Source organism: Anomaloglossus baeobatrachus, chromosome 8 (assembly GCF_048569485.1).
Source record: "Anomaloglossus baeobatrachus isolate aAnoBae1 chromosome 8, aAnoBae1.hap1, whole genome shotgun sequence".
NCBI classification, from domain to species: domain Eukaryota; kingdom Metazoa; phylum Chordata; class Amphibia; order Anura; family Aromobatidae; genus Anomaloglossus; species Anomaloglossus baeobatrachus.
In genome coordinates this window covers 89363460-89391424 of record NC_134360.1, presented here as the reverse complement: position 1 = coordinate 89391424, position 27965 = coordinate 89363460, and the positions used below count along the sequence as shown (strand labels likewise).

At 50.3% G+C, this 27965-nt stretch overlaps 1 protein-coding gene across 1 annotated transcript in view; it reads right to left on the bottom strand.

The window, feature by feature from the left end:
* SREBF2 (sterol regulatory element binding transcription factor 2) overlaps positions 1-27965 on the bottom strand; it is a 159761-nt gene that overhangs the window by 13688 nt on the left and 118108 nt on the right. The window contains exons 14-16 of the mRNA XM_075321885.1: positions 7724-7836; positions 7476-7605; positions 5652-5817 (exon numbers count right to left, since the gene is read on the bottom strand). Of these exons, the coding sequence (XP_075178000.1) occupies positions 5652-5817; positions 7476-7605; positions 7724-7836 (409 nt within the window). The remainder of the gene's footprint in view (positions 1-5651; positions 5818-7475; positions 7606-7723; positions 7837-27965) is intronic.

The window sequence follows — 27965 nt, the reverse complement described above, 5'->3', positions numbered from 1 at the left end:
ACACGTCCGGGTGAAGAGACCATTCCCCTGCGTCCATGCCCTGGCGACTGAGAAAGTCTGCTTCCCAGTTTTCTACGCCCGGGATGTGAACTGCGGAGATGGTGGAGGCTGTGGCTTCCACCCACAGCAGAATCTGCCGAACTTCCTGGAAGGCTTGCCGACTGCGTGTGCCGCCTTGGTGGTTGATGTATGCCACCGCCGTGGCGTTGTCCGACTGAATTCGGATCTGCCTGCCTTCCAGCCACGGCTGGAACGCCTTTAGGGCTAGATACACTGCCCTTATCTCCAGAACATTGATCTGAAGGGAGGACTCTGGCTGAGTCCAGGTACCCTGAGCCCTGTGGTGGAGGAAGACCGCTCCCCACCCTGACAGACTCGCATCCGTCGTGACCACAGCCCAGGATGGGGGCAGGAATGATTTCCCCTTCGACAGAGAAGAGGGGAGAAGCCACCACTGAAGGGAGGCCTTGGCTGCCCGAGAAAGGGAGACGTTCCTGTCGAGGGACGTCGACTTCCTGTCCCATTTGCGGAGAATGTCCCATTGAAGTGGACGCAGATGAAACTGCGCAAAAGGAACTGCCTCCATTGCTGCCACCATCTTCCCTAGGAAGTGCATGAGGCGCCTCAAGGGGTGCGACTGGGCTCGAAGGAGAGATTGCACCCCTATTTGTAGTGAACGCTGTTTGTCCAGCGGAAGCTTCACTATCGCAGAGAGAGTATGAAACTCCATGCCGAGATATGTCAGTGATTGGGCCGGTGTCAATTTTGACTTTGGGAAATTGATGATCCACCCGAATCTCTGGAGAGTTTCCAGAGCAATGTTCAGGCTGTATTGGCATGCCTCCCGAGAGGGGGCCTTGACAAGCAGATCGTCTAAGTAAGGGATCACAGAGTGTCCCTGAGAGTGTAGGACTGCTACCACTGTTGCCATGACCTTGGTGAAGACCCGTGAGGCTGTCGCCAGGCCGAAAGGCAGTGCCACGAACTGAAGGTGTTCGTCCCCGATGGCGAAACGCAGGAAGCGCTGATGCTCTGGTGCAATCGGCACGTGGAGATAAGCATCCCTGATGTCGATTGATGCTAGAAAGTCTCCTTGGGACATTGAGGCGATGACGGAGCGGAGAGATTCCATCCGGAACCGCCTGGTTTTCACGTGTCTGTTGAGCAGTTTTAGGTCCAGAACGGGACGGAAGGATCCGTCCTTTTTTGGCACCACAAACAAGTTGGAGTAAAAACCGTGGCCCCATTGCTGAAGGGGGACAGGGATCACCACTCCTTCTGCCTTCAGAGTGCTCACCGCCTGAAGAAGAGCATCGGCTCGCTCGGGGGGTGGAGATGTTCTGAAGAAACGAGTCGGAGGACGAGAGCAGAACTCTATCCTGTAACCGTGGGACAGAATGTCTCTCACCCATCGGTCTTGGACATGCGGCAACCAGGCGTCGCAAAAGCGGGAGAGCCTGCCACCGACCGAGGATGCGGTTTGGGGAGGCCGAAAGTCATGAGGAGGCCGCTTTGGTAGCGGTTCCTCCGGCGGTCTTTTTAGGACGTGACTTAGACCGCCATGAATCAGAGTTCCTCTGACCCTTCTGTGGCCTGTTGGACGAGGAGAATTGAGACCTGGCTGAGGGCCGAAAGGACCGAAACCTCGATTGTACCTTCCGTTGTGGAGGTCTGTTTGGTTTGGACTGGGGTAAGGACGAGTCCTTTCCCTTGGATTGTTTAATGATTTCATCCAATCGCTCGCCAAACAGGCGGTCGCCAGAAAATGGCAACCCGGTTAAGAACTTTTTGGAAGCAGAGTCTGCCTTCCATTCACGTAGCCACATGGCCCTGCGGACTGCCACCAAATTGGCGGATGCTACCGCCGTACGGCTCGCAGAGTCCAGGACAGCATTCATGGCGTAGGACGCAAACGCCTGAGAGGTTAAGGACACAACCTGCGGAGTAGAGGCACGTGTGACTGCATTAATCTCAGACTGACAAGCTGAGATAGCTTGGAGTGCCCATACGGCTGCGAATGCCGGAGGAAAGGACGCGCCAATAGCTTCATAGATGGATTTCATCAAGAGCTCTATCTGCCTGTCAGTGGCATCCTTGAGTGATGCACCATCTGCCACTGCAACTATGGATCTAGCCGCCAATCTAGAGACTGGAGGATCCACCTTGGGACACTGAGCCCCAACCCTTGACTACGTCAGGGGGGAAGGGATAACGTGTGTCATTAAGGCGCTTAGTAAAGCGCTTATCTGGAAAGGCTCGGTGTTTCTGGACTGTATCTCTGAAGTCGGAGTGATCCAGAAACCCACTCCGTGTACATTTGGGAAACCTAAAATGGAATTTCTCCTGAGAAGCTGACTCCTCAATCGGAGGAGCTGGAGGAGAAAGATTCAACACCTGATTGATGGACGCTATAAGGTCGTTTACTATGGCGTCCCCTTCAGGTGTATCAAGGTTGAGAGCGGTGTCAGGATCAGAGCCCTGATCTGCCACCTCCGCTTCATCCTCCAGGGAGTCCTCATGCTGAGACCCTGAACAGTGTTATGAAGTCGAGGGAAGCTCCCAGCGAGCCCGCTTAGTCGGTCTGGGACTGCGGTCCGTGTCGGAGTCCTCACCGTGGGACCTATGCGTCGTCCCAGGAGCACTTTGCTGCTCCAACTGAGGGGGGCCTGGGGTCAATGATTCAACTGCGCCCGGGGCCTGTGTTACCGGTCTGGACTGCAAAGCTTCTAGTATCTTAGCAGACCATTTATCCATAGACTCAGACAGTTTGTCAGCGAATACTGCGAACTCTGTCCCTGTCACCTGGACAGTGGGAGCCGGTGGTTCCACCTGGGCCGGGGGTCCCACCAATGGCTGAGACTCCGGCTGAGTGAGTGTCACAGGGGCCGAACATTGCACACAATGAGGGTAGGTGGAACCTGCAGGTAGCATAGCCGCACATGAGGTACAGGTTGCAAAGTAAGCCTGTGCCTTGGCACCCTTGCTTTTTGCGGACGACATGCTGTGGTCTCCCCTTAGAGCAATCAGTGAGGGTATATAGCCAAAAGCAAATAGTGCGGCCGTACAAAGTAAATGTATACAAAATAAGCATATAAGTATACACTTCGGCACCCAGGGGGGCCAACACCTAGTAACAGGTGCGGCTTACCGACCGCCCGCAGCGGTTGTGTGACCACCAGATTCCCTGTCCGGGCCTCCCAGAGCTGTGGAGCTCGGTTGTCTCTCCTCTGAAAATCTCCAGCGTCTGCTGCAGGAATGGCTGCTAGCGTTCTGAGAGGAGGAGGGGGCCGTGGGCGTGCCTGAAAAAGTGCGGGAATCTGATACCCCACGGTGCTCAGTGAGGGGGGAGGAGGATACGAAGTATGCTCCAGCCCTCAGCGCTGACGTCTAGTGCAGCGTCCCGCCCTTACCCCTGACTGGCAGGCCCGGGGGCGGGAGTATGCGGTGCTAGGCCGCAAAAGCCGGGGAATAAAGTTATAAGCGCGGCCGGCAAACAAGCGCGGTCAGCGCGGTAGTCCCGGCGCACTAACACACCCAGCAGCTGCTGCAGCGTCCATAACACAGGCGCACTATGCGCCGTCCCCAAGGGGACACAGAGTACCTCAGAGTAGCAGGGCCTTGTCCCTGATGATACCCGTTCTCCTGTCCAGCAGATTCCCCCAGGGGCTGTGGAGGGAGCACGGTCCCAGTGCCTGGTGACCGGTTAGGATCCCACTTCACCCGGAGCCCCTAAGGGATGGGGAAGGAAAACAGCATGTGGCTCCTGCCTATGTACCCGCAATGGGTACCTCAACCTTAACAACACCGCCGACCAGAGTGGGGTGAGAAGGGAGCATGCCGGGGGCCCTGTTATGGGCCCTCTTTTCTTCCATCCGATAGAGTCAGCAGCTGCTGCTGACTAAATTGTGGAGCTTGCGTGGATGTGTGCCTCCTTCGCACAAAGCATAAAAACTGAGGAGCCCGTGATGCACGGGGGGGTGTATAGGCAGAGGGGAGGGGTTTACACTTTTAAGTGTAATACTTTGTGTGGCCTCCGGAGGCAGAAGCTATACACCCAATTGTCAATTGTCTGGGTCTCCCAATGGAGCGACAAAGAAACAGTGTCTTCCTTCTGCTCAGGCAATTTTCCCCAACTCTAAGGACAGTTTTTTCCAGCAGGACAGTGCACCATGCCACACAGCTAGGTCAATCAATGTGTGGATTTAGGACCACCACATCAAAACCCTGTCATGGCCAGCCCAATCTCTAGACCTGAACCCCAATGAAAACCTCTGGAATGTAATCAAGAGGAAGATGGATAGTCACAAGCCATCAAACAAAGAAGAACTGCTTAAATTTTTGCACCTTGAGTGGCATAGTGTGAAAGACTGGTGGAAAGCATGCCAAGACGCATGAAAGCTGTGATTAAAAAAATCATGGTTATTCCACAAAATATTGATTTCTGATCTCTTCCTGAGGTAAAACATTATTAGTATTGTTGTGTCTAAATGATTATGAACTTGTTTTCTTTGCATTATTTGAGGTCTGAAAGCAATGCATTGTTTTGTTATTTTGACCATTTCTCATTTTCAGAAAATAAACAAAATTTTTTCCTTGGAAATTCGGACACGTCAGTAGTTTATAGAATAAAAGAACAATTTACATTTTACTCGAAAATATACCTAGAAAGAGAAAAATCAGAAAGCCTGAATTTTGCAGTGGTCTCTTAATCATATACAACTCTGGTAAAAAATAAGTCTCACATATTCAAATATACTATCAAAAAGAATAGAAAGGTCCAGCGAGTGGGCAAAAATAAACATTTATTAAAAAATATTAAAAACATTAGACCATAGTAGTGGTGGAATAATAATCTGACATTGTCAAAAATTAAACTACTACACGTTTCAGCTGAGGATCCTTCTTCTGAGGTCATACAGTCATGGGTGGGGTTAGCTTTCTGAGCTCTGCTTCATGATTTATCTAAGAACTGTGTCACAACTGCTGCACCCAGTAATGTAAGTAATACACTGCAGGAATAAGGGTCTTTCTTCCTACATCATGCTGCTCTCAGATTAGGTAGTAAAAGCCTGTGGAGTTTCCCTTTAAGGTTCAGATATTGCAGAAGGTCATTCACTACTAATATTTAGCACATTTTTTTTCAAGACAACAGAAGCGGATCTGCAGTTCTCAGCAGTGGCATTTTCACAGTATACGGAGCTGTGCTATACACTATGTCCCGCTGCCAGCGGCCTCCACATATCATGTGACTGATCACCCATGTTTGGGATAGGTCATTAATATCAAAAGCCAGTAAACCCATTTAATGGCTGTGGTTTATAAATAATAAATGCAATAATAGAAAAAAATATTGATGTGATCTACGCATCTAATCTCAAATTATTAACATTTAAGAACCTTTAAGAATTTCAACCAAGTGTAAGAAAAAAATAAATCAAAAGCAAGCAGTAAAAATGTTGGTTAATCACAACGTCACAAAGACGACACATCTGAAGCCTCCATACTGCACTGAAGAAACATTGCACAGACACTAAAGACATGCAATGCAACAACAATGCACCAGGGTGACGCCAAGTGGATCTCAGCCTGTATCACTGAAAGAAGAAAGACGAGTAGAAAAGTGGCAGCGCCACCACGTGTCCCATCATCACCTTGTTCAGATCATTATTGCTGGTGCTGTTCATGTTCAGGCTATTCCACAAGAAGGCGCTGGCTTTCTCGCACTGACTGAATGAATTCTGTGCGCTGTCCGTCTTCCCAGATAAAGACAGATGTAAGGCTCTGCACATGTGAGCGACGGCTTTCACTAAGGGGTTCCTGAATAAGACAAGAGATTAATCATATGAGGCATCAAGTCATTCATATGCATGGTTCAGAAGGTAAGGTGGGCCATTTGGACTTTGCTGGGAAACCTATGACGACATGTGAACCCACCCACTTTGGAAACTGCACACCACATGGCATCTACTAATGGGTGAAGTCAGCGCTTTGACATCAAAAGGTGTTATTCAAAAATAAGCATAGAATGCATTGATGAGTGAAAATTACAATTTTTCCATAAATATGTTACTTCACCCCCCCAGTTTGTGTCACGGAACCCTTTATCTATTATGTTTTTTCCCTGGTTTTATAAATACCCTAATCAGTTGGGCTGGACATTTAACAAGGTTCAGGCGTAAAGAGCAACATGAACATTCGAGGCCCAATTCAGGATTTATAGGGCATAGGCAGGTGAAAAAAAAATACCCGAGATGTTCCTTCATTATGAAGACTGCGTACAATGTTTACATCACTTATTACATTTTTAAGAAGTGAGACTAACAAAAAAAAACCCACAGCGTATCTGACAATGTTGCTTAGAGATTTTTATTTTTTTTATTCACAAGGCAGGGAAATACCTTCATAAAGCTGTAACTTACCTAGGTGGTGATATCAATTGCATATATTTCAGTTTTATTACTTTTGCACAAAAAGCTAGTATATATATGTTCCAGTGCAAATTCCATGACTGTGTTTTTTTTTTTTAAAAAGGGACCAAATCACCAGGATTTTCGTATATAACCTAAACCCAGTGCTATACTGGCACTATCAGGCTGATTCTATATATACCTTTAGTAGTCCGCTCAGATATATAGGTTTTAAAATCCAAGAAAGTGAAGTTTATATAATCAGCAGCTTCTTGAGTGACAGCAGCTGAGGAGCAGATAATATCTGGGGGGTATTCTGAGTTATGCTAATTCTAACGGGGGGGGGGATAAGTATTATACAAATCGATTTAATTTTTGACTAGCAGGTCCTGTGTGAGGTCATACCCATGTGACCAGAAGGGGCAGGGCCTCAGCCAACAAAGCAGATATCAGGAAGCAACATTTTTCTGTTGGCTGAGGCCCCGCCCCTTCTGGTCACATGGGTATGACCTCAGCACAGATCCTACCAGTGAAAAAGTAAATAGTTTGTGGAATACTTATGCTAATTCTAACAGGGGGAGGGGATAACGCTGAATACCCCCAGATATGATCTGATCCTCAGCTGCTGTCACTCAAGAAGCTGATGATTTTATAAACTTTACTTTCTTGGATTTCAAAACCTAAAGGTCTTCGTGGACACTTTGTGATCACATTGCAGGGAGGCTGATGAAATATAGAGGGACTGCCTTCCCACTATCAACAACCTAGATGCTGTAGTTCCTATGGACAGTGGCATTTAATGCCAGCACAGAGCCTGGACATTATACTGCAGCGCACCAGCTGTATATTATGGCCGACACCAGTTGCTGATGGCGCAGACTCAATTCCTGAGCCCGCAACACTAACATGCCATATTGTGTTTGGGTAAATCGGCATGATGTAATAGCACATTATGGTGCTGGGGGGTGGGGGGAATTAGGAGACTAACAAATTTATATTTAGCAAATTGACTCTCCAGCTGATTTTTCTTTTGTGTTTCATAAATTAGAAATTATTGTAGGGGCTTACTCAGGATCCAGCTGCTTTGGTGTCCTCTCCACATCCAAATAATGAGATTTCACTATGGTATCATCACCCTGCATCCAGCCAACAGCCATGGAGGTTACAGAGTACCACCAGCGACAGACAGTATCTGTACCTACAATGGAAAAAAAAAAAAAAACAAGTAATGAGTCAAAAAAACAAAAAGTTGAGAAGCATATTTCATCAGAGAATATACAACGTAGACAACACTTGTTTTTGTGACTTTTACTTACTAGTAGAGGTCAGCATGCAGGACGAGCCTCCAATAGGGGGAAAGCTGACCCCGCTCACAGAGTCCGCAAACACACTTAAGAGCTTCAAATACTCTTGAGCTTTGGAAAACTCACTGCAAGTAAAACAAAAGAAATGCAAAGTAAGAAAACTGAGATGTGCAGACTAAAAGGTTATAAATAGTGATGAGCGAGCATGCTTGTAACTACTCGGTACTCGCACGAGTATCGCTGTACTCGGGCTGCTCGGCGGGGACCAAGTAATCTCGCGATACTCGTGGTCTTCATTTCTGCATGTTGGCGCTCTTTTGAGAGCCAGCCCTCATGCAGGGATTGGCTGGCAGACCACTGCAATGCCACAGCCCTGTTAGTTGTGGAATTGCAGTGATTGGCCGGCCTGCACAGCGTGACCGAGCCTTTATATCGGCCGGCGCGCTGTGCTCTGCTCACAGCTATCCAGACAGTCAGTGCAGGGAGAGTGTCGCCGATTCAGGGAAAGCTTTGCGGCCCTTTATAGCTTTTTCAGTTGCAGGGCTGCAAACAGTGTGACCAAAAGTCCTTCTCAGGACTATTCTAGTTGTATACAGGCAGGCAGGGTATAGCCAGGTCGGAGTACAGTAGCAGAGTCCTTCTCAGGACTATTGTTGCTATATACAGGCAGGGTATAGCCAGGTCTGAATACAGGCTAGTGACCAAAAGAGTCCTTGTCAGGACTATTGTACCAGTATACAGGCAGGCAGGCAGGCAGGGTAGTGGTGACCGTATACCAGCCTTCATCATATCTGGGGCTGGTGTACACAGTGTAAAACAGTCCAGATAGTGTCTGACTTGTCTGTAATTGTCGCTCCCCAAAAAAACCTGTTAGGTTCTTATTGCGTCCGTGCTTGGTTTTTAAAACCGCACGTGTGTGCCTGTTGGTGGCAGCGTACAGGTGCACTTGTGTGCAATTTCCAGAAACTTTGATATAACGCACAAGTAGTGAATATACACGTCAGCAGTGCACAGCATTGCAAAATGCGCAAGGGCATTGGCAAGGAACAAGGAAGTGGACGTGATGGTGGTGCAATAATTCGTATAGACCTGGCTCACTATGAATGCGGGTGCTCTAGGGAAACAGTCAATACTCCAAAAATACAAAATTATCCCCGGCACTCCAAGAGAAAAAAGAAACAATGTCTGGGTATTTTTGATGTTTTTTATTGTGAATAGTCTTATCTCGACGTTTCGGTCATACCTTGACCTTTATCAAGAGAATTAATCAGACTATGAAGCAGAGAAATCAGTATGTGCATACTACTCGAGGGGGGGAGCAATACGAGTCACCACTCATATGAAGAGGAACTTATCAGGTGCGTATGAGCGCTGTGACTGAATAATAGACAATCGGGATCAGCCAGTCAATAGTCTATGGGGTAATCGTGTAGTGGTATTCCACCGAGGTAGAAAGTCGTATGTCGTGACTGTCCAATAATTGGCTACTGTATAGGTGCCATGCCAATCTTGTTAGTGAGCAGAGAACCTGTCAAACAGCATGAAATGGTGTGCGGGAGGTAATGTGTCTCTGGAAACTTGTGACACCAATACATTAGCTATAAGACATATAGCCCACAATGCCAAATGTTAATCTATGAGCAGCCGTGAAATAAGGTCGTATAGGAGACCTTCTTAAAGGAGTAGTGGAGTAGGTGAAATTGTCATGACAGTGTCGGTATGACACCTATGCTGCGGACTCAAAAGGGAAACAGCCTATATGGTAACAGTGTCCTATGCCAGGGCTATGCTCAAAAGTGGTAACTTGGAAAAAGGTCAAAGACCTGGTGTATGAGATGATACAGGCTTGTGTCCAGGGGGAATGGTGGCTGCCAGGACACTGTTACCATATAGGCTGTTTCCCTTTTGAGTCCGCAGCATAGGTGTCATACCGACACTGTCATGACAATTTCACCTACTCCACTACTCCTTTAAGAAGGTCTCCTATACGACCTTATTTCACGGCTGCTCATAGATTAACATTTGGCATTGTGGGCTATATGTCTTATAGCTAATGTATTGGTGTCACAAGTTTCCAGAGACACATTACCTCCCGCACACCATTTCATGCTGTTTGACAGGTTCTCTGCTCACTAACAAGATTGGCATGGCACCTATACAGTAGCCAATTATTGGACAGTCACGACATACGACTTTCTACCTCGGTGGAATACCACTACACGATTACCCCATAGACTATTGACTGGCTGATCCCGATTGTCTATTATTCAGTCACAGCGCTCATACGCACCTGATAAGTTCCTCTTCATATGAGTGGTGACTCGTATTGCTCCCTCCCTCGAGTAGTATGCACATACTGATTTCTCTGCTTCATAGTCTGATTAATTCTCTTGATAAAGGTCAAGGTATGACCGAAACGTCGAGATAAGACTATTCACAATAAAAAACATCAAAAATACCCAGACATTGTTTCTTTTTTCTCTTGGAGTGCCGGGGATAATTTTGTATTTTTGGAGTGATGGTGGTGCAGGCAGAGGCCGAGGTCGTGGGCAAGCTCTAATTTCGCCACAACAAAAGGGCCACATCTAGTCGCTCGCACGTCCTGTCCCAAATTCTTGGGGACCGCAGCAGTACACCGCTCTTGAACCAAGACCAGTGTCAACAGGTTGTTAGTTGGCTAGCAGATAATGCTTCCAGTCAGATTGGCACCACCACAAACACTCTGTCTTCCACACGGTCAAGTGTCAGTAGCCGTGATACTGCACCGCACATTTCTGAACCTGATCCTCCTTCCTACCACCAGGCTGAGTACACGTCCTCCTCGGACATTAATGATCCCACACTTGGACACTCGGAAGAGCTGTTCACGTTTCCATTCACACATTCTGGCCTCTCGCCAGCTCATATTGAAGTGGGTCATGAGGAGATCGTCTGTACAGATGGCCAAATATTTGAGCAGCCACGTTCTCACGAAGTTGGCAACGTGTCTCAACAAGTGGTGGACGATGATGAGACACAATTGTCAGGAAGTCAGGAGGAGGAGCAGGGTGCGGAAGAGGAAGACGACGTGGTGGATGATCCAGTAACTGACCCAACCTGGCAGGAGGATATGCAGAGCGAGGACAGCAGTGCACAGGGGAAGGGAGGCGTAGCATCACAACAGGCAGTAAGAAGCAGGGTGGTGGCCCCAGGCAGAAGTCAGGCAACCGTTCCCCGGAACAACACGACGACACAAGGTGCCTGTACAAATGTTAGGTCTTCCCGAGTCTGGCAGTTTTTTAAGTTGGATCCAGATGATTCAAAAAAGGCCATTTGCAACACCTGCCGTGCCAGCATCAGCAGGGGTACCAAAACTAGCAGCCTGACCACCACCAGCATGATCAGGCACATGTCAGCCAAGCACCCGACTTTGTGGGAAGTACAACAGAGTCGAGGAGCAGTGCTTGCTGATGTCACTGCTACGTCTTCGCTGGTTGTGCATGCGAGCCAATCCCCTGTCCATGCTGCCTGCGAACAAGCCTCCTCCACTCCTGCACCTGCAGTTGCCTACGCAGAAAGAACACCATCATCAAGCACGTCCTTGTCCCAGCGCAGCGTTCAGTTATCCATTCAGCAAACCTTTGAACGCAGGCGCAAATACACTGCCAACACCCCACATGCCACAGTTCTAAATGCTAACATTTCGCGACTGCTTGCGCTGGAAATGTTGCCTTTTAGGCTGGTGGAGACAGAATCATTCCGTGACCTGATGGCGGCAGCTGTCCCACGTTACTCGGTCCCCAGCCGCCACTATTTCTCCCGGTGTGCCGTCCCCGCGTTGCATAACCACGTGTCACAAAACATCACACGTGCCCTGAACAACGCTGTTTCACCCAAGGTCCACCTAACCACAGACACGTGGACAAGTGCTTGTGGGCAAGGCCGCTACATCTCGTTGACGGCACACTGGGTTAATATTGTGGAAGCTGGGACCCAGTCTGAGCGAGGGACGGAACACGTCCTTCCCACACCAAGGTTTGCAGGCCCTACCTCAGTCAGTGTTTCACCCACACTCTACAGCTCCGGAATGTCATGCTCTTCAGCCTCCTCCTCCTCCTGCGCATCCTCATCCACAGTACCCTCCACACCAGTCACAAGCTGGAAGCACTGCAGCACTTCCTCGGCGAAGCGGCAACAGGCTGTGCTGAAGCTAATCTGCATAGGTGACAAACCCCACAATGCAGAAGAGCTGTGGACAGCTCTGAAACAGCAGGCAGATCACTGGCTCACACCTCTGAACCTAAAGCCAGGAAAGGTCGTGTGTGACAACGGCCGGAACCTGGTGGCGGCTTTGAGGCGAGGCCAGCTGACACATGTTCCATGCGTGGCCCATGTGCTCAACCTCGTGGTTCAGCGGTTTCTAAAGTCATACCCAGAGCTGTCTGATCTGCTGGTAAAAGTTCGCCGCCTGTCTGCACATTTTCGAAAGTCACCTACTGCTTCAGCCGGCCTTGCCGGCTTTCAGCGCCGTTTGCATCTTCCGGCTCACAGACTGGTGTGTGATGTCCCCACGCGTTGGAATTCAACTCTGCACATGTTGGTCAGGATATGTGAGCAGAAGAGGGCAGTTGTTGAGTACCTGCATCACCTAAGCCGTCGGGAAATGGGTCAAACTCCACACATAACACCTGAGGAGTGGAGATGGATGTCAGACCTATGTACCATCCTCCAAAACTTTGAGGACTCCACCAAGATGGGGAGTGGTGATGACGCCATTATTAGCGTCACCATACCGCTACTCTGCCTTCTAAAACGGTCTCTGCTGAAAAACAAACATGATGCATTGCAGGCGGAGCGCGATGAGTTGCAGCAAGAAACAGTAGTGGGTGTGGGTGATAACACACAGCCCAGCCTCGTCTCATCACAACGTGCAGTGGAGGACTATGACGAGGAGGAGGATGAAGACATGGAGCAACTCTCCGGCCAAATTGACGATATGACATGCACACCAGTCATGTCCTCGGTTCAGCGTGGCTGGCCAGAGGACAGGGTAGATGATGAGGAGGAGGAGGAGGAGGAGGACAGCATGTTCAGTCATCGTGTTGGTCAGGATACTGAAGTACTGGCTGTTAAGAGTCTGGCGCACATGGCTGACTTTATGGTAAGCTGCCTGTCTCGTGACCCTCGCGTTAAGAACATCTTGGCCGACAATCATTACTGGTTGGTAACACTGTTAGACCCACGCTACAAGGAGAACTTTTTGTCTCTTATTCCCGTGGAGGAGAGGTCAACCAAAATGCAGCAGTTCCGGAAGGCCATAGTCACGGAAGTAGGCAAAGCATTCCCCTCACAAAACGCTAGCGGCATAGGTCAGGAATCAGTGGACAACCGAGGCGTACAGCCGAGAGAGGCACAAGTCCAATCCGCCAGAGGTAGGGGAACAGTCTTTAAGATGTGGGACAGTTTTCTCAGCCCCTCACGTACCACAGCCCCTGAGGTGCGGGGTAGTGCCACAAGAAATCCTAAGTTTGCCCAGATGCTGAAGGAGTACCTTGCAGATCGAACAACTGTACTCCGACATTCCTCTGTGCCTTACAATTATTGGGTATCCAAGCTGGACACGTGGCATGAATTGGCTCTCTACGCCTTGGAAGTCCTGGCCTGCCCTGCTGCTAGCGTTTTGTCAGAGCGTGTTTTTAGTGCCGCAGGTGGAATCATTACAGATAAACGCACCCGCCTGTCAACTGAAAATGCTGACAGGCTGACTCTGATCAAGATGAACAAGGGTTGGATTGGGCCAGACTTCACCACACCACCAGCAAATGAGAGCGGAATTTAAAGTTTGCCATGTACCTCCACTCACCCATGGGTACACACTTCTGGACTTTGGATAATCGCTGGACTGCTCCTCCTTCTCCTCATGCGCCACCATGATGATGACCGTTACAAATTGCAATACTTAGGCCTTTGTTTCAGGTATACCCCCAGTGGTAAATTTTTTCGCCCATTCTTTGCAGAATGGACATTACAACGACAGGAGACCCGCTCCTTTGCAATGGGAACAATGTTTTGAGGCCCTCATGCACGTCTCTACCCAGGGACAATGTGGAGCCTCCCAATTTTTGGTTGCCCTGCCTAAGGGCTATACTATAATACACCCACTTCCTGACAATGGACACTTAATGTTTTGAGGCCCTCATGCACGTCTCTATCCAGGGACAACGTGGAGCCTCCCAATTTTTGGCTGCCCTGGCAAAGGGCTATACTAAAATAGACCCACTTCCTTACAATGGGCACTTCAGGTTTACAGGCCATCATGCACGTCTCTATCCAGGGACAACGTGGAGCCTCCCAATTTTTGGCTGCCCTGGCAAAGGGCTATACTAAAATAGACCCACTTCCTTACAATGGGCACTTCAGGTTTACAGGCCATCATGCACGTCTCTATCCAGGGACAACGTGGAGCCTCCCAATTTTTGGCTGCCCTGGCAAAGGGCTATACTAAAATAGACCCACTTCCTTACAATGGGCACGTCAGGTTTACAGGCCATCATGCACGTCTCTATCCAGGGACAACGTGGAGCCTCCCAATTTTTGGCTGCCCTGGCAAAGGGCTATACTAAAATAGACCCACTTCCTTACAATGGGCACTTCAGGTTTACAGGCCATCATGCACGTCTCTATCCAGGGACAACGTGGAGCCTCCCAATTTTTGGCTACCCTGGCAAAGGGCTATACTAAAATAGACCCACTTCCTTACAATGGGCACTTCAGGTTTACAGGCCATCATGCACGTCTCTATCCAGGGACAACGTGGAGCCTCCCAATTTTTGGCTGCCCTGGCAAAGGGCTATACTAAAATAGACCCACTTCCTTACAATGGGCACTTCAGGTTTACAGGCCATCATGCACGTCTCTATTCAGGGACAATGTGGAGCCTCCCAATTTTTGGCTGCCCTGCCTAAGGGCTATACTACAATAGACCCACTTCCTTACAATGGGCACTTCAGGTTTACAGGCCCTCATGCACGTCTGTATGCAGGGGCATTGGTGAACCTCACAATTTTGGACTGCCCTGGCAAAGGAAAATACTACAAAGACTCACTTCCTCAAAATGGGCACATTAGACTCAAGAGGCCTTCATGTACGTCTCTTCTCAGGGACATCGGAGTGCCACACAATGTTTTCACGTAAAATCTTTCATGTATTAATCTCAAAAAGTAACATACACCAGCTCTATCTCACTATTGGGTATGTGCCCTTAACATTTCTGCCATGAAAAATCATTTTGGGGTCATTTTGGAAGGTTTTCTGGTGAGTCCGTAAAAATGGCGTGAAACGCGGACAAAATTGTTCACAGCTGTGACTTTTGAGTGATAAATGCTTCAAGGGGTCTTCCCCATGCTGTTGCCATGTCATTTGAGCACTCTTCTGAGACTTTTGTGACATTTTTAGGGTTTCTACATGCTGCCGGGGGGTCATTTCACAAAAATACTCGGGTCTCCCATAGGATAACATTGGGCTCGTTGCTCGGCCCGAGTACACGAGTATCTTGGGAGGCTCGGCCCGAGCTTCGAGCACCCGAGCTTTTTAGTACTCGCTCATCACTAGTTATAAAGTCAAAATTTTATCAGATTTCCTAATCCGTCCTAATTATTTATGTAATGGTGTTTAAGTTTATTAACCTCTTACCGACATTCGACGTAATGGGTATGTCATGCCCAACGTCAGTATACTCACTGCCAGCTGCAGCAGGCAGCCAGCAGTGAGTTCTGCACATGTCAGCTGATTTGTACAGCTGACATGTGTGGCTATCAAGCACGAGTGGATCTGATCTCCACTCGCGCCTGTTAACCCCTTGCACAGTCCTGTCAAAATGTAACAGCGTGGTGTACATCGCAGCCATGGTAAGCTCTCACTCACCCCGCTCCATAGGAAGTCACGTGACGTGATCACATGGATCTGATGGTTGCCATGGTAGCACAAGGTCATGTGATGACTCCTGTAGCTATTATGAGTCACTTCCTCTTATACCCGTCACAGCGCCATGTGTGAGAGGGGAGCAGCTTTTGTGCAGAACAGAGCAATGCTGCTGTGATCAAGAGAAAGAAAAATTCTGATCTACAGAAAGTTTAAATTAAAAAAAAAAAAATAATAATATAAAAAAAGAAAAAAAAAACATTTCAAATCACCCCCCATTCACCCAACTGAAAATTAAAAAGGTTTAAAAAATAAAAAAAATACACACACACACACACACACACATACACACACACACACACACACACACACACACACTTTGTGTCACCACGTTCAGAAATGCTCAATCAAAATATAAAATCAATTAATCTGATCAGTCAACGGCGTAGCAGCAAAAAAAAATTCCAAACGCCAAAATTAAGTGTTTTGGTCGCTGCAAAACATGCGCAAAATGCAATAAGCGTTGGCGCAAAAATGGTGCCATTGAAAACGTCAGCTCGAGACGCAAAAAATAAACCATCTCAGAGCCATAGATCCCGAAAAATGAGAATGTTGCAGTTTTCGGGAAATGGTGCAAAAAAGTGAGCCACTTTTTTTGGACAAACTTGTCAATTTTTTTTTTTAACCCCTAAAATAAAAGTAAACCTATATATATTTGGTGTCTACAAACTCGTGCAGACCTGAGACATCACACCCACATATCAGTTTTATCATATAGTGCACATAGTGAATAAAATTTCCCAAAAACTATTGTGCGATCGCACTTTTTTTGCAGTTTTTCCAGTACACTATGTGTAAAACTTATGGTTTCATTTAAAAGTACAAGTCATCCCGCAAACAACGAGCCCTCACATGGCAAAACTGACAGAAAAATAAAAAAGTTACGGCTCTTGGAAAAAAAGGGAAGCAAAAAACAAAAACAAAAAACAAACAAAGAAAGAAGGGAATTTTGTTTACTTACCGTAAATTCCTTTTCTTCTAGCTCCTATTGGGAGACCCAGACAATTGGGTGTATAGCTTCTGCCTCCGGAGGCCACACAAAGTATTACACTTAAAAGTGTAAACCCCTCCCCTCTGCCTATACACCCCCCTGTGCATCACGGGCTCCTCAGTTTTGGTGCAAAAGCAGGAAGGAGGAAACTTATAAATTGGTCTAAGGTAAATTCAATCCGAAGGATGTTCGGAGAACTGAAAACCATGAACCAAGAACAATTCAACATGAACAACATGTGTACACAAAAGAACAACAGCCCGAAGGGAACAGGGGCGGGCGCTGGGTCTCCCAATAGGAGCTAGAAGAAAAGGAATTTACGGTAAGTAAACAAAATTCCCTTCTTCTTTGTCGCTCCATTGGGAGACCCAGACAATTGGGACGTCCAAAAGCAGTCCCTGGGTGGGTAAAAGAATACCTCGGTAAAAGAGCCGTAAAACGGCCCCTTCCTACAGGTGGGCAACCGCCGCCTGAAGGACTCTCCTACCTAGGCTGGCATCTGCCGAAGCGTAGGTATGCACCTGATAGTGTTTCGTGAAAGTGTGCAGACTCGACCAGGTAGCCGCCTGACACACCTGCTGAGCCGTAGCCTGGTGCCGCAATGCCCAGGACGCACCCACGGCTCTGGTAGAATGGGCTTTCAGCCCTGAAGGAACCGGAAGCCCAGAAGAACGGTAGGCTTCAAGAATTGGTTCCTTGATCCATCGAGCCAAGGTTAACTTGGAAGCCTGCGACCCTTTACGCTGGCCAGCGACAAGAACAAAGAGCGCGTCCGAGCGGCGCAGGGGCGCCGTACGCGAAATGTAGAGTCTGAGTGCTCTCACAAGATCTAACAAGTGCAAATCCTTTTCACATTGGTGAACTGGAAGAGGGCAAAAAGAAGGTAAGGAGATATCCTGATTGAGATGAAAAGGGGATACCACCTTAGGGAGAAATTCCGGAACCGGACGCAGAACCACCTTGTCCTGGTGAAATACCAAGAAGGGGGCTTTGCATGACAGTGCAGCTAGCTCAGACACTCTCCGAAGTGATGTGACTGCCACTAGGAAGACCACCTTCTGCGAAAGGCGTGAAAGAGAAATATCCCTCATTGGCTCGAAAGGTGGTTTCTGAAGGGCCGTTAGCACCCTGTTCAGATCCCAGGGTTCTAGCGGACGCTTATAAGGAGGGACTATGTGGCAAACCCCCTGCAGGAACGTGCGTACCTGCGGAAGCCTGGCTAGACGCTTTTGAAAAAACACAGAGAGCGCCGAGAGACAAACCCTTTTCCATTCCGGATTGAAGGAAGGATAGAAAAATGGGCAAGGCAAATGGCCAGGGAGTAAAACCCTGATCAGAGCACCAGGATAAGAAGATCCTCCACGTCCTGTGGTAGATCTTGGCGGACGTTGGTTTCCTGGCCTGTCTCATAGTGGCAATGACCTCTTGAGGTAACCCTGAAGACGCTAGGATCCAGGACTCAATGGCCACACAGTCAGGTTGAGGGCCGCAGAATTCAGATGGAAAAATGGCCCTTGAGACAGCAAGTCTGGTCGGTCTGGTAGTGCCCACTGTTGACCCACCGTGAGATGCCACAGATCCGGGTACCACGACCTCCTCGGCCAGTCTGGGGCGATGAGGATGGCGCGGCGGCAGTCGGACCTGATCTTGCGTAACACTCTGGGCAGCAGTGCCAGAGGAGGAAATACATAAGGCAGTCGAAACTGCGACCAATCCTGAATTAATGCGTCTGCCGCCGGAGCTCTGTGATCTTGAGACCGTGCCAAGAATGCCGGGACCTTGTTGTTGTGCCGGGACGCCATTAGGTCGACGTCCGGCATCCCCCAGCGGCAACAGATCTCTTGAAACACGTCCGGGTGAAGAGACCATTCCCCTGCGTCCATGCCCTGGCGACTGAGAAAGTCTGCTTCCCAGTTTTCTACGCCCGGGATGTGAACTGCGGAGATGGTGGAGGCTGTGGCTTCCACCCACAGCAGAATCCGCCGAACTTCCTGGAAGGCTTGCCGACTGCGTGTGCCGCCTTGGTGGTTGATGTATGCCACCGCCGTGGCGTTGTCCGACTGAATTCGGATCTGCCTGCCTTCCAGCCACGGCTGGAACGCTTTTAGGGCTAGATACACTGCCCTTATCTCCAGAACATTGATCTGAAGGGAGGACTCTGGCTGAGTCCAGGTACCCTGAGCCCTGTGGTGGAGGAAGACCGCTCCCCACCCTGACAGACTCGCGTCCGTCGTGACCACAGCCCAGGATGGGGGCAGGAATGATTTCCCCTTCGACAAAGAAGTGGGGAGAAGCCACCACTGAAGGGAGGCCTTGGCTGCCCGAGAAAGGGAGACGTTCCTGTCGAGGGACGTCGACTTCCTGTCCCATTTGCGGAGAATGTCCCATTGAAGTGGACGCAGATGAAACTGCGCAAATGGAACTGCCTCCATTGCTGCCACCATCTTCCCTAGGAAGTGCATGAGGCGCCTCAAGGGGTGCGACTGGGCTCGAAGGAGAGATTGCACCCCTGTCCGTAGTGAACGCTGTTTGTCCAGCGAAGTTTCACTATCGCTGAGAGAGTATGAAACTCCATCCCGAGATATGTCAGCGATTGGGTCGGTGTCAATTTTGACTTTGGGAAATTGATGATCCACCCGAATCTCTGGAGAGTCTCCAGAGCAATGTTCAGGCTGTGTTGGCATGCCGCCCGAGAGGGGGCCTTGACAAGCAGATCGTCTAAGTAAGGGATCACCGAGTGTCCCTGAGAGTGTAGGACTGCTACCACTGTTGCCATGACCTTGGTGAAGACCCGTGGGGCTGTCGCCAGGCCGAAAGGCAGTGCCACGAACTGAAGGTGTTCGTCCCCGATGGCGAAACGCAGGAAGCGCTGATGCTCTGGTGCAATCGGCACGTGGAGATAAGCATCCCTGATGTCGATTGATGCTAGGAAGTCTCCTTGGGACATCGAGGCGATGACGGAGCGGAGAGATTCCATCCGGAACCGCCTGGTTTTCAAGTGTCTGTTAAGCAGTTTGAGGTCCAGAACGGGACGGAAAGATCCGTCCTTTTTTGGCACCACAAACAAGTTGGAGTAAAAACCTTGGCCCCATTGCTGAAGGGGGACAGGGATCACCACTCCTTCTGCCTTCAGAGTGCTCACCGCCTGAAGAAGAGCATCTGCTCGCTCGGGGGGCGGAGATGTTCTGAAGAAACGAGTCGGAGGACGAGAGCTGAACTCTATCCTGTAACCGTGAGACAGAATGTCTCTCACCCATCGGTCTTGGACATGTGGCAACCAGGCGTCGCAAAAGCGGGAGAGCCTGCCACCGACCGAGGATGCGGTTTGGGTAGGCCGAAAGTCATGAGGAGGCCGCCTTGTGATTTCATCCAATTTCTCGCCAAACAGGCGGTCGCCAGAAAATGGCAAACCGGTTAAGAACTTTTTGGAAGCAGAGTCTGCCTTCCATTCACGTAGCCACATGGCCCTGCGGACTGCCACTGAATTGGCGGATGCTACCGCCGTACGGCTCGCAGAGTCCAGGACAGCATTCATGGCGTAGGACGCAAACGCCGACGCCTGAGAGGTTAAGGACACAACCTGCGGAGTAGAGGCTCGTGTGACTGCATTAATCTCAGACTGACAAGCTGAGATAGCTTGGAGTGCCCATACGGCTGAACCATCTGCCACCGCAACTATGGATCTAGCCGCCAGTCTAGAGACTGGAGGATCCACCTTGGGACACTGAGCGCAACCCTTGACTACGTCAGGGGGAAAGGGATAACGTGTGTCATTAAGGCGCTTAGTAAAGCGTTTATCCGGAAAAGCTCGGTGTTTCTGGACTGTATCTCTGAAGTTGGAGTGATCAAGAAACGCACTCCGTGTACGTTTGGGAAACCTAAATTGGAATTTCTCCTGCTGAGAAGCTGACTCCTCAATTGGAGGAGCTGGAGGAGAAAGTTCTAACACCTGATTGATGGACGCTATAAGGTCGTTTACTATGGCGTCCCCCTCAGGTGTATCAAGGTTGAGAGCGGCGTCAGGATCAGAGCCCTGATCTGCCACCTCCGCTTCATCCTCCAGAGAGTCCTCATGCTGAGACCCTGAGCAGTGTGATGAAGTCGAGGGAAGTTCCCAGCGAGCCCGCTTAGCCGGTCTGGGACTGCGGTCCGTGTCGGAGTCCTCACCGTGGGACCTATGAGTCTCCCCAGGAGCACTTTGCTGCGCCGACCGAGGGGGGTCTGAGAGCAATGATTCAACAGTGCCCGGGGCCTGTGTTACCAGTCTGGACTGCAAAGCTTCTAGTATCTTAGCAGACCATCTATCCATAGACTCAGAAAGTTTGTCAGCGAATACTGCAAACTCTGTCCCTGTCACCTGGACAGTGGTAGCAGGTGGTTCCACCTGGGCCGAGGGTCCCACCGGTGGCTGAGGCTCCGGCTGAGTGAGTGTCACAGGGGCCGAGCATTGCACACAATGAGGGTAGGTGGAACCTGCAGGTAGCATAGCCGCACATGAGGTACAGGTTGCAAAATAGGCCTGTGCCTTGGCACCCTTGCTTTTTGCGGACGACATGCTGTTATCTCCTCTTAGAGCAATCAGTGAGGGTATATAGCCAAAAGCAAATAGTGCAGCCGTACAGAGTAAATGTATACAATATAAGCATATAAATATACACTTCGGCACCCAGGGGGGCCAGCACCTAGTAACAGGTGCGGCTTACCGACCGCCCTCAGCGGTTGTGTGACCACCAGATTCCCTGCCTGGGCCTCCCAGAGCTGTGGAGCTCGGTGTTGTCTCCCCTCTGAAGTTCTCCAGCGTCAGAAGTGCTGATAGGAATGGCTGCCAGCGTTCTGAGAGGAGGAGGGAGCCGTGGGCGTGCCTCAGAAAGTGGGGGAATCTGGTGCCCCACGGTGCTCAGTGAGGGGGGAGGAGGATACTAAGTATGCTCCAGCCCTCAGCGCTGACGTCCAGTGCAGCGTCCCGCCCTTACCCCTGACTGGCAGGCCCGGGGGCGGGAGTATGCGGTACTAGGCCGCAAAAGCCGGGGACTAAAGTTATAAGCGCGGCCGGCAAACAAGCGCGGTCAGCGCGGTAGTCCCGGCGCACAAACACACCCAGCAGCTGCTGCAGCATCCATTACACAGGCGCTCTATGCGCCGCCCCAAGGGGACACAGAGTACCTCAGAGGAGCAGGGCCTGTCCCTGACGATACCCGGTCTCCTGTCCAGCAGATTCCCCCAGGGGCTGCGGAGGGAGCACGGTCCCAGTGCATGGTGACCGGTTAGGATCCCACTTCACCCAGAGCCCCTAAGGGATGGGGAAGGAAAACAGCATGTGGCTCCAGCCTTTGTACCCGCAATGGGTACCTCAACCTTAACAGCACTGCCGACCAGAGTGGGGTGAGAAGGGAGCATGCTGGGGGCCCTGTTATGGGCCCTCTTTTCTTCCATCCGATATAGTCAGCAGCTGCTGCTGACTAAATTGTGGAGCTTGTGTGCATGTGTGCCTCCTTCAACACAAAGCATAAAAACTGAGGAGCCCGTGATGCACGGGGGGGGGGGGGTGTATAGGCAGAGGGGAGGGGTTTACACTTTTAAGTGTAATACTTTGTGTGGCCTCCGGAGGCAGAAGCTATACACCCAATTGTCTGGGTCTCCCAATGGAGCGACAAAGAAAAGGGAAAATCGCTCGGGAGTGAAGGGGATAATCATAGCAACACATTTAGTAAAGCGAAACCACTGTTTAAATCTATTTTCTATAACATCAATAGTACACATGAAAATAGGAAACTGTTTAATATATCTTATGAGATGAAGGGAATTTTGTTACTTACCGTAAATTCCTTTTCTTCTAGCTCTTATTGGGAGACCCAGACGATTGGGGTATAGCTACTGCCCTCCGGAGGCCACACAAAGCACTACACTAAAAAGTGCAAGGCCCCTCCCCTTCTGGCTATACCCCCCCGTGATATCACAGGTTCTCCAGTTTTAGTGCCAAAGCAAGAAGGAGGAAAGCCAATAACTGGTTTAAACAAATTAACTCCGAGTAACATCGGAGAACTGAAAAACCGTTCAACATGAACAACATGTGTACCCGCAAACAACAAAAAAATCCCGAAGGACAACAGGGCGGGTGCTGGGTCTCCCAATAAGAGCTAGAAGAAAAGGAATTTACGGTAAGTAACAAAATTCCCTTCTTCTTCAGCGCTCTATTGGGAGACCCAGACGATTGGGACGTCCAAAAGCTGTCCCTGGGTGGGTAAAGAAATACCTCATGTTAGAGCTGCAAGACAGCCCTCCCCTATGGGGAAGCCACTGCCACCTGCAGGGCTCTTCTACCTAGGCTGGCGTCCGCCGAAGCATAGGTATGCACCTGATAATGTTTGGTGAAAAAATGTGCAGGCTCGACCAGGTAGCTGCCTGGCACACCTGTTGAGCCGTAGCCTGGTGTCGTAATGCCCAAAACGCACCTACGGCTCTGGTAGAATGGACCTTCAGCCCTGAAGGAACCGGAAGCCCCGCAGAACGGTAGTCTTCAAGAATTGGTTCTTTGATCCATCGAGCCATGGTGGCTTTAGAAACCTGCAACCCCTTGCGCGTACCAGCGACAAGGACAAAAAATGCATCAGAGCGGCGCATGGGCGCCGTGCGGGAAATGTAGATTCTGAGTGCTCTCACCAGAACTAACAACTGTAAATCCTTTTCATACCGGAGAACCGGATGAGAACAAAAGGAAGGAAAGGGTATATCCCGATTAAGAAGAAACGCGGATACAACCTTAGGGAGAAACTCCTGAATAGGGCGCAGCACTACCTTGTCCTGGTGGAACACTAGGAAGGGAGCCTTGAATGACAGAGCCGCCAGCTTAGACACTCGCCGAAGCGACGTGATCGCAACCAGAAAGGCCACTTTCTGTGACAGGCGCGAAAGGGAAACTTCCCTCAGAGGCTCGAAATGCGGCTTCTGGAGAGCAACTAGTACCCTGTTCAGATCCCATGGATCTAACGGCCGCTTGTACGGGGGCACAATATGACAAACCCCCTGTAGTAACGTGCGCACCTTAGGAAGACGTGCTAGACGCTTCTGAAAAGAACACGGATAGTGCCGAGACTTGCCCTTAAAGGGAGCCGAGCGACCAACCTCTTTCCCAACCAGATTGCAGGAGGGAAGGCAAAGAGGCAATGCCGATGGCCAGGGAGACCCTCCCTGAGCAGAACACTAAGATAAGAATATCTTCCACGAGTTGTGGTAGATCTTGGCAGACCGCGGCTGGCTAGCCCGTCTCATGGTGGCAATGACGTCGTGCTCACGGTCGACCGACGGTGAGATGCCACAGATCACGGTACCACGACCTCCCCGGCCAGTCTGGGGCGACGAGGATGGTGTGGCAGCAATCGGTAGCTGGAACTGTGACCAATCCTGAGCCAAGGCGCCTGTCGCCAGAGCTCTTTGATCGTAAGACCGCGTCATGAAAATCGGGACCTTGTTGTTGCCGAGAAGCCATGACGTCGACGTCCGTCTTCATCCTGCGTCTACAGAATTCTTGCAAACAAACGGGTGCAGAGCCCATTCCCCTGCGTCCACGCCCTGGCGACTGAGGAAGTCTGCTTCCTAGTGTCGTACGCCCGGGATGTGAACAGCTGATATGGTGTATGCTCTGTCTTCTACCCATAGCAGAATCCGCCGGACCTCTTGGGAGTCTTGTCGACTGCGTAGTCCGCCTTGGTGGTTGGTGTATGCCACCGCTGTGGATAGTCCGACTGAATTCGGATCTATTTGCATTCCAGCCACTGCAGGAAGGCTTGCAGTGCAAGATACACTGCCCAGAGCTCCAGACCACTGAGTTGAAGAGTGGACTCCTCTGAAGATGGTCTTTGACCGTCTGGAAAAGCTAAAACTCGCCTCTGGATGAGGCGCCTCCTTGAAGGAGAGACTGTCCCCTCGTCTGTAGTGAACGCTGTTTGTCCAGCGGAAGCTTCACTATCGCTGAGAGAGTGTGAAAACTCTCCAGGAGATGCCAGCGATTGGGTTCAACCTTGACAAGTTGAAGACCCACCCGAAACTCTGGGAAGGGTCCAGCGCCATGTTCAGGTTGTGTTGGCATGCTTGTAAAGGAGAGTGCCTTGACCAGTAGATTGCCCAAGTAAAGGATCACAGAGTGACCGTGAGAGCGCGGGACTGCTGCCTCTGCTGCCACGAACTTGGTGAACACCCGTGGGGCTGTCGCCAGCCAAAGGGTATGGCTACGAAACGAAATATTCTCGTCTTTAATAACGAATCGTAGCCAACGCCGGTGCCTCGGAGCAATCGGCACGTGTAGATAAGCATCCTGATGTCTATTGAAGCTAGGAAAACTCCTTGAGACAGAGAGGCAATGACGGAACGGAGTGATGCCATCCGGAACCGCCTGGTTTTCACGTGCTCGTTAAGCAGTATAAAGTCCAGAACGGGACGGAAGGAGCCGTCCTATTTTGGCACCACGACCAGGTCGGGGCAAAATGCGTATCTGGTTCCTGAAGAGGAACAGGGATTACCGCTCTTTCCGCCTGCAGAAGAGCCTCGGCTCGGTCGGTGCGGTAGTTTGAAAACAAACTGACTCTCACTCACAGGCCCTCAACCTGCGGTAGGTAAATGCCGCTAAAGCGGGGGAGTCTGCCCCCCCGCGGTTGCGGAGTGAGAGGGCTGAAAATTATGAGGAAAACGCTTTGGTAGCGGATCCTCCGGCTGCCTTCCCCGGGCGTGAATTGAGCCCGCTAGGAATCTATGCCCTTCTGGGCTTTTTGAGTCGTCTTGGATAGTTGAATGATTTCATTCAACCCTTACCAACAGACTATCACTAGATAAAGGCAACCTGGTTAAGCACTTCGTTGGAAGCAGCCTCTGTTCCAATCTCTCAACTACTAGCCTCTGCGTAAAAACACGGAGTTGGCGGATGCCACTGACGTCCGGCTCGTAGAGTCTCGGACAGCAATAACAGCATGATTCGCCATGCCGACATTGCGAGTTAAAGACGCTGCTGGGACCGAGAGTACCTGTGACAGCGACCCTCTGCGCAATACTAGCTGAAATAGCTTGGAGTGCCTTCACGGCTGCGACTGCCGGAGCAGCCGACCTGCCGATAGCTTCATAGACAGATTGCAACCAGAGGCCAATCTGCCTGTCAATGGCCTTTTGAAGTGAAGTCCTATCCACCACTACAACTATAGATCTAGCTGCAAGCATGGAGATTGGGGGATCCACATTTGGATACTGGGTCTAGCGCTTGACCACGTCAGGGGGAGCGACACGTGTCTCATTAATACGGTCGGAGAAACGCTTATCGTGATAAGCGTGTCGTTTCTGGACTGCGTCTCTGGGGTCAGAGTGCTAAACAAGTACTCAATATATAGAGATTTCTCTTGCTGTGAAGCTGACCCCTCCACTGGAGGAGTTGAGGGAGAAATACCCAACCTTTCGTTGATGGACGCAATAAGATTATTCACTATAGCGTCACCATCCGGTGTATCCGGATTGAGAGCGGTCTCAGGAACAGAGTCCTGAACAGCTACGTCTGCCTCATCGTACAGAGAGTACTCCAGCTGGGACCTTGCCCAGTGATGTAGTCGAGGGCTAATGCCAGCGAGCCCGCTTAGGCCATCTGGGACTGTCGACCGTGTCGGATGCCTGCTCTCTGGGATGCCTGGAATCACTCTGGCGCCTTGAGATGCTCCAGATCAGGGCGGCCAGGGTCATTGCAACCATATTGCCCACGGTCTGCTTGGGGTGCAAAGTCTGTAAGATGTCAGTCATAGTCACAGACAATATATCAGCGGAAAAACTGCAACTTCGTCCCTGTCTCTGGACAGAGATCACAGGTGGTTCCTTTGGCCACATATAGCAGAGACCCCGGTTGAGCAATTGCACGCACTGGGGGTCCTGAAACCGTATGACATGCAGTACAAGCAGCATAGAAAGCCCGTGCATTGGCAACTTGTCTTTTTCTGCTGTTGTTGTCTAGCTATCTAAGAGCCTAGCCGAGGATAGCGACCGTACAGTGAATAGTCATACAAGCATGAAGTACAAATAAACACTTCAGCACATGTAGTACACGCAGCATTAAAAACTTGTGGCTTGGCACATTTGCTCTTCTGCTGCTGTTGTCTATTTATCTAGGAGCATGAGACAAGGATAGCGACATACAGTGAATGTATAGCATACAAGCATGACAGTAAACACTGCAGCCCATGCAATCCAAGCAGCATTGAAAGCTTGCGCGTTAGCACCCTAGCCTTTCTGCTGCTGTTGTCTATTTATCCAGGAACATTAGCCAAGGATAGCGACATACAGTGAATGTATAGCATACAAGCATGACAGTAAACACTGCAGCCAATGCAAGTCAAGCAGCATTGAAAACTTGTGCCGTAGCACCATTGCTCTACTGCTGCTTTTGTCTGTTTATCTGGGCGCATTAGCCAAGAATAGCGACATACAGTGAATGTATAGCATAACAATAAACCGTGCAGCACATGCAAGCGAAGCAGCATTGAAAGCTTGTGCCTTAGCACAAATTGCTCTACTGCTGCTGTTGCCCAATCTGACAGTAAACACTGCAGCACATGCAAACGAAGAAGCATTGAAAGCTTGTGCTTCAGCAGCATTGCTTATTTGCTGCTGTTGCCCAGAATAGCGACAGTACAGTACAGTGCATAGCATATCAGCACACAGCCCAAAAGCCCACTTCAGCATTAGTGGTGTCAGTTGCTTACCGCCCGCACAAGAGCGGGTGCGAGGTCGCCCAAAAACCTGTGACTGGTTCCGTTCTCCCAGAGTGGAAACCATAATGGCTGCCGGCTTCTCTTCCCCGTCCTGTGCAGAGGGGCGGGCCGTGGGCGAGCCCCAGCCAAGAGCGGGAACCCGGCGTCTCACTGTGTTCAGTGAGAGGGGGCTGGAGAATGCAAAGCAGACTCCAGCTCCCTGCGCTGAGCTACTGTACAGCGTCCCGCCCCTCCTCTGACTGGCAGGGCTGGGGCGGGAACGAAACGAAAACTAGGCCGCAAAGCCGGGGACTCTAGTAATAAGCGCGGCCGTCCCATGTGCACGGCCGACGCCGAAGTCCCCCGGCGCACCACAAGTCCCAGCCGCGCCACAATGTAAAAAACAACCAGCAGCGGCCGGCGCGGCCGTTTTCAATACATAAATTCACTCAGCAAAGCTGCAGTGAATAATAGCACCAGCGCTCCGCGCTGTTGTCCCCGGCGCCCTAACACTCCCAGCAATGCTGGTGTGTGTGGGCGCGATGTGCATGGGAACACAGAGTACCTTGATGTAGCAGGGCCCTGTCCC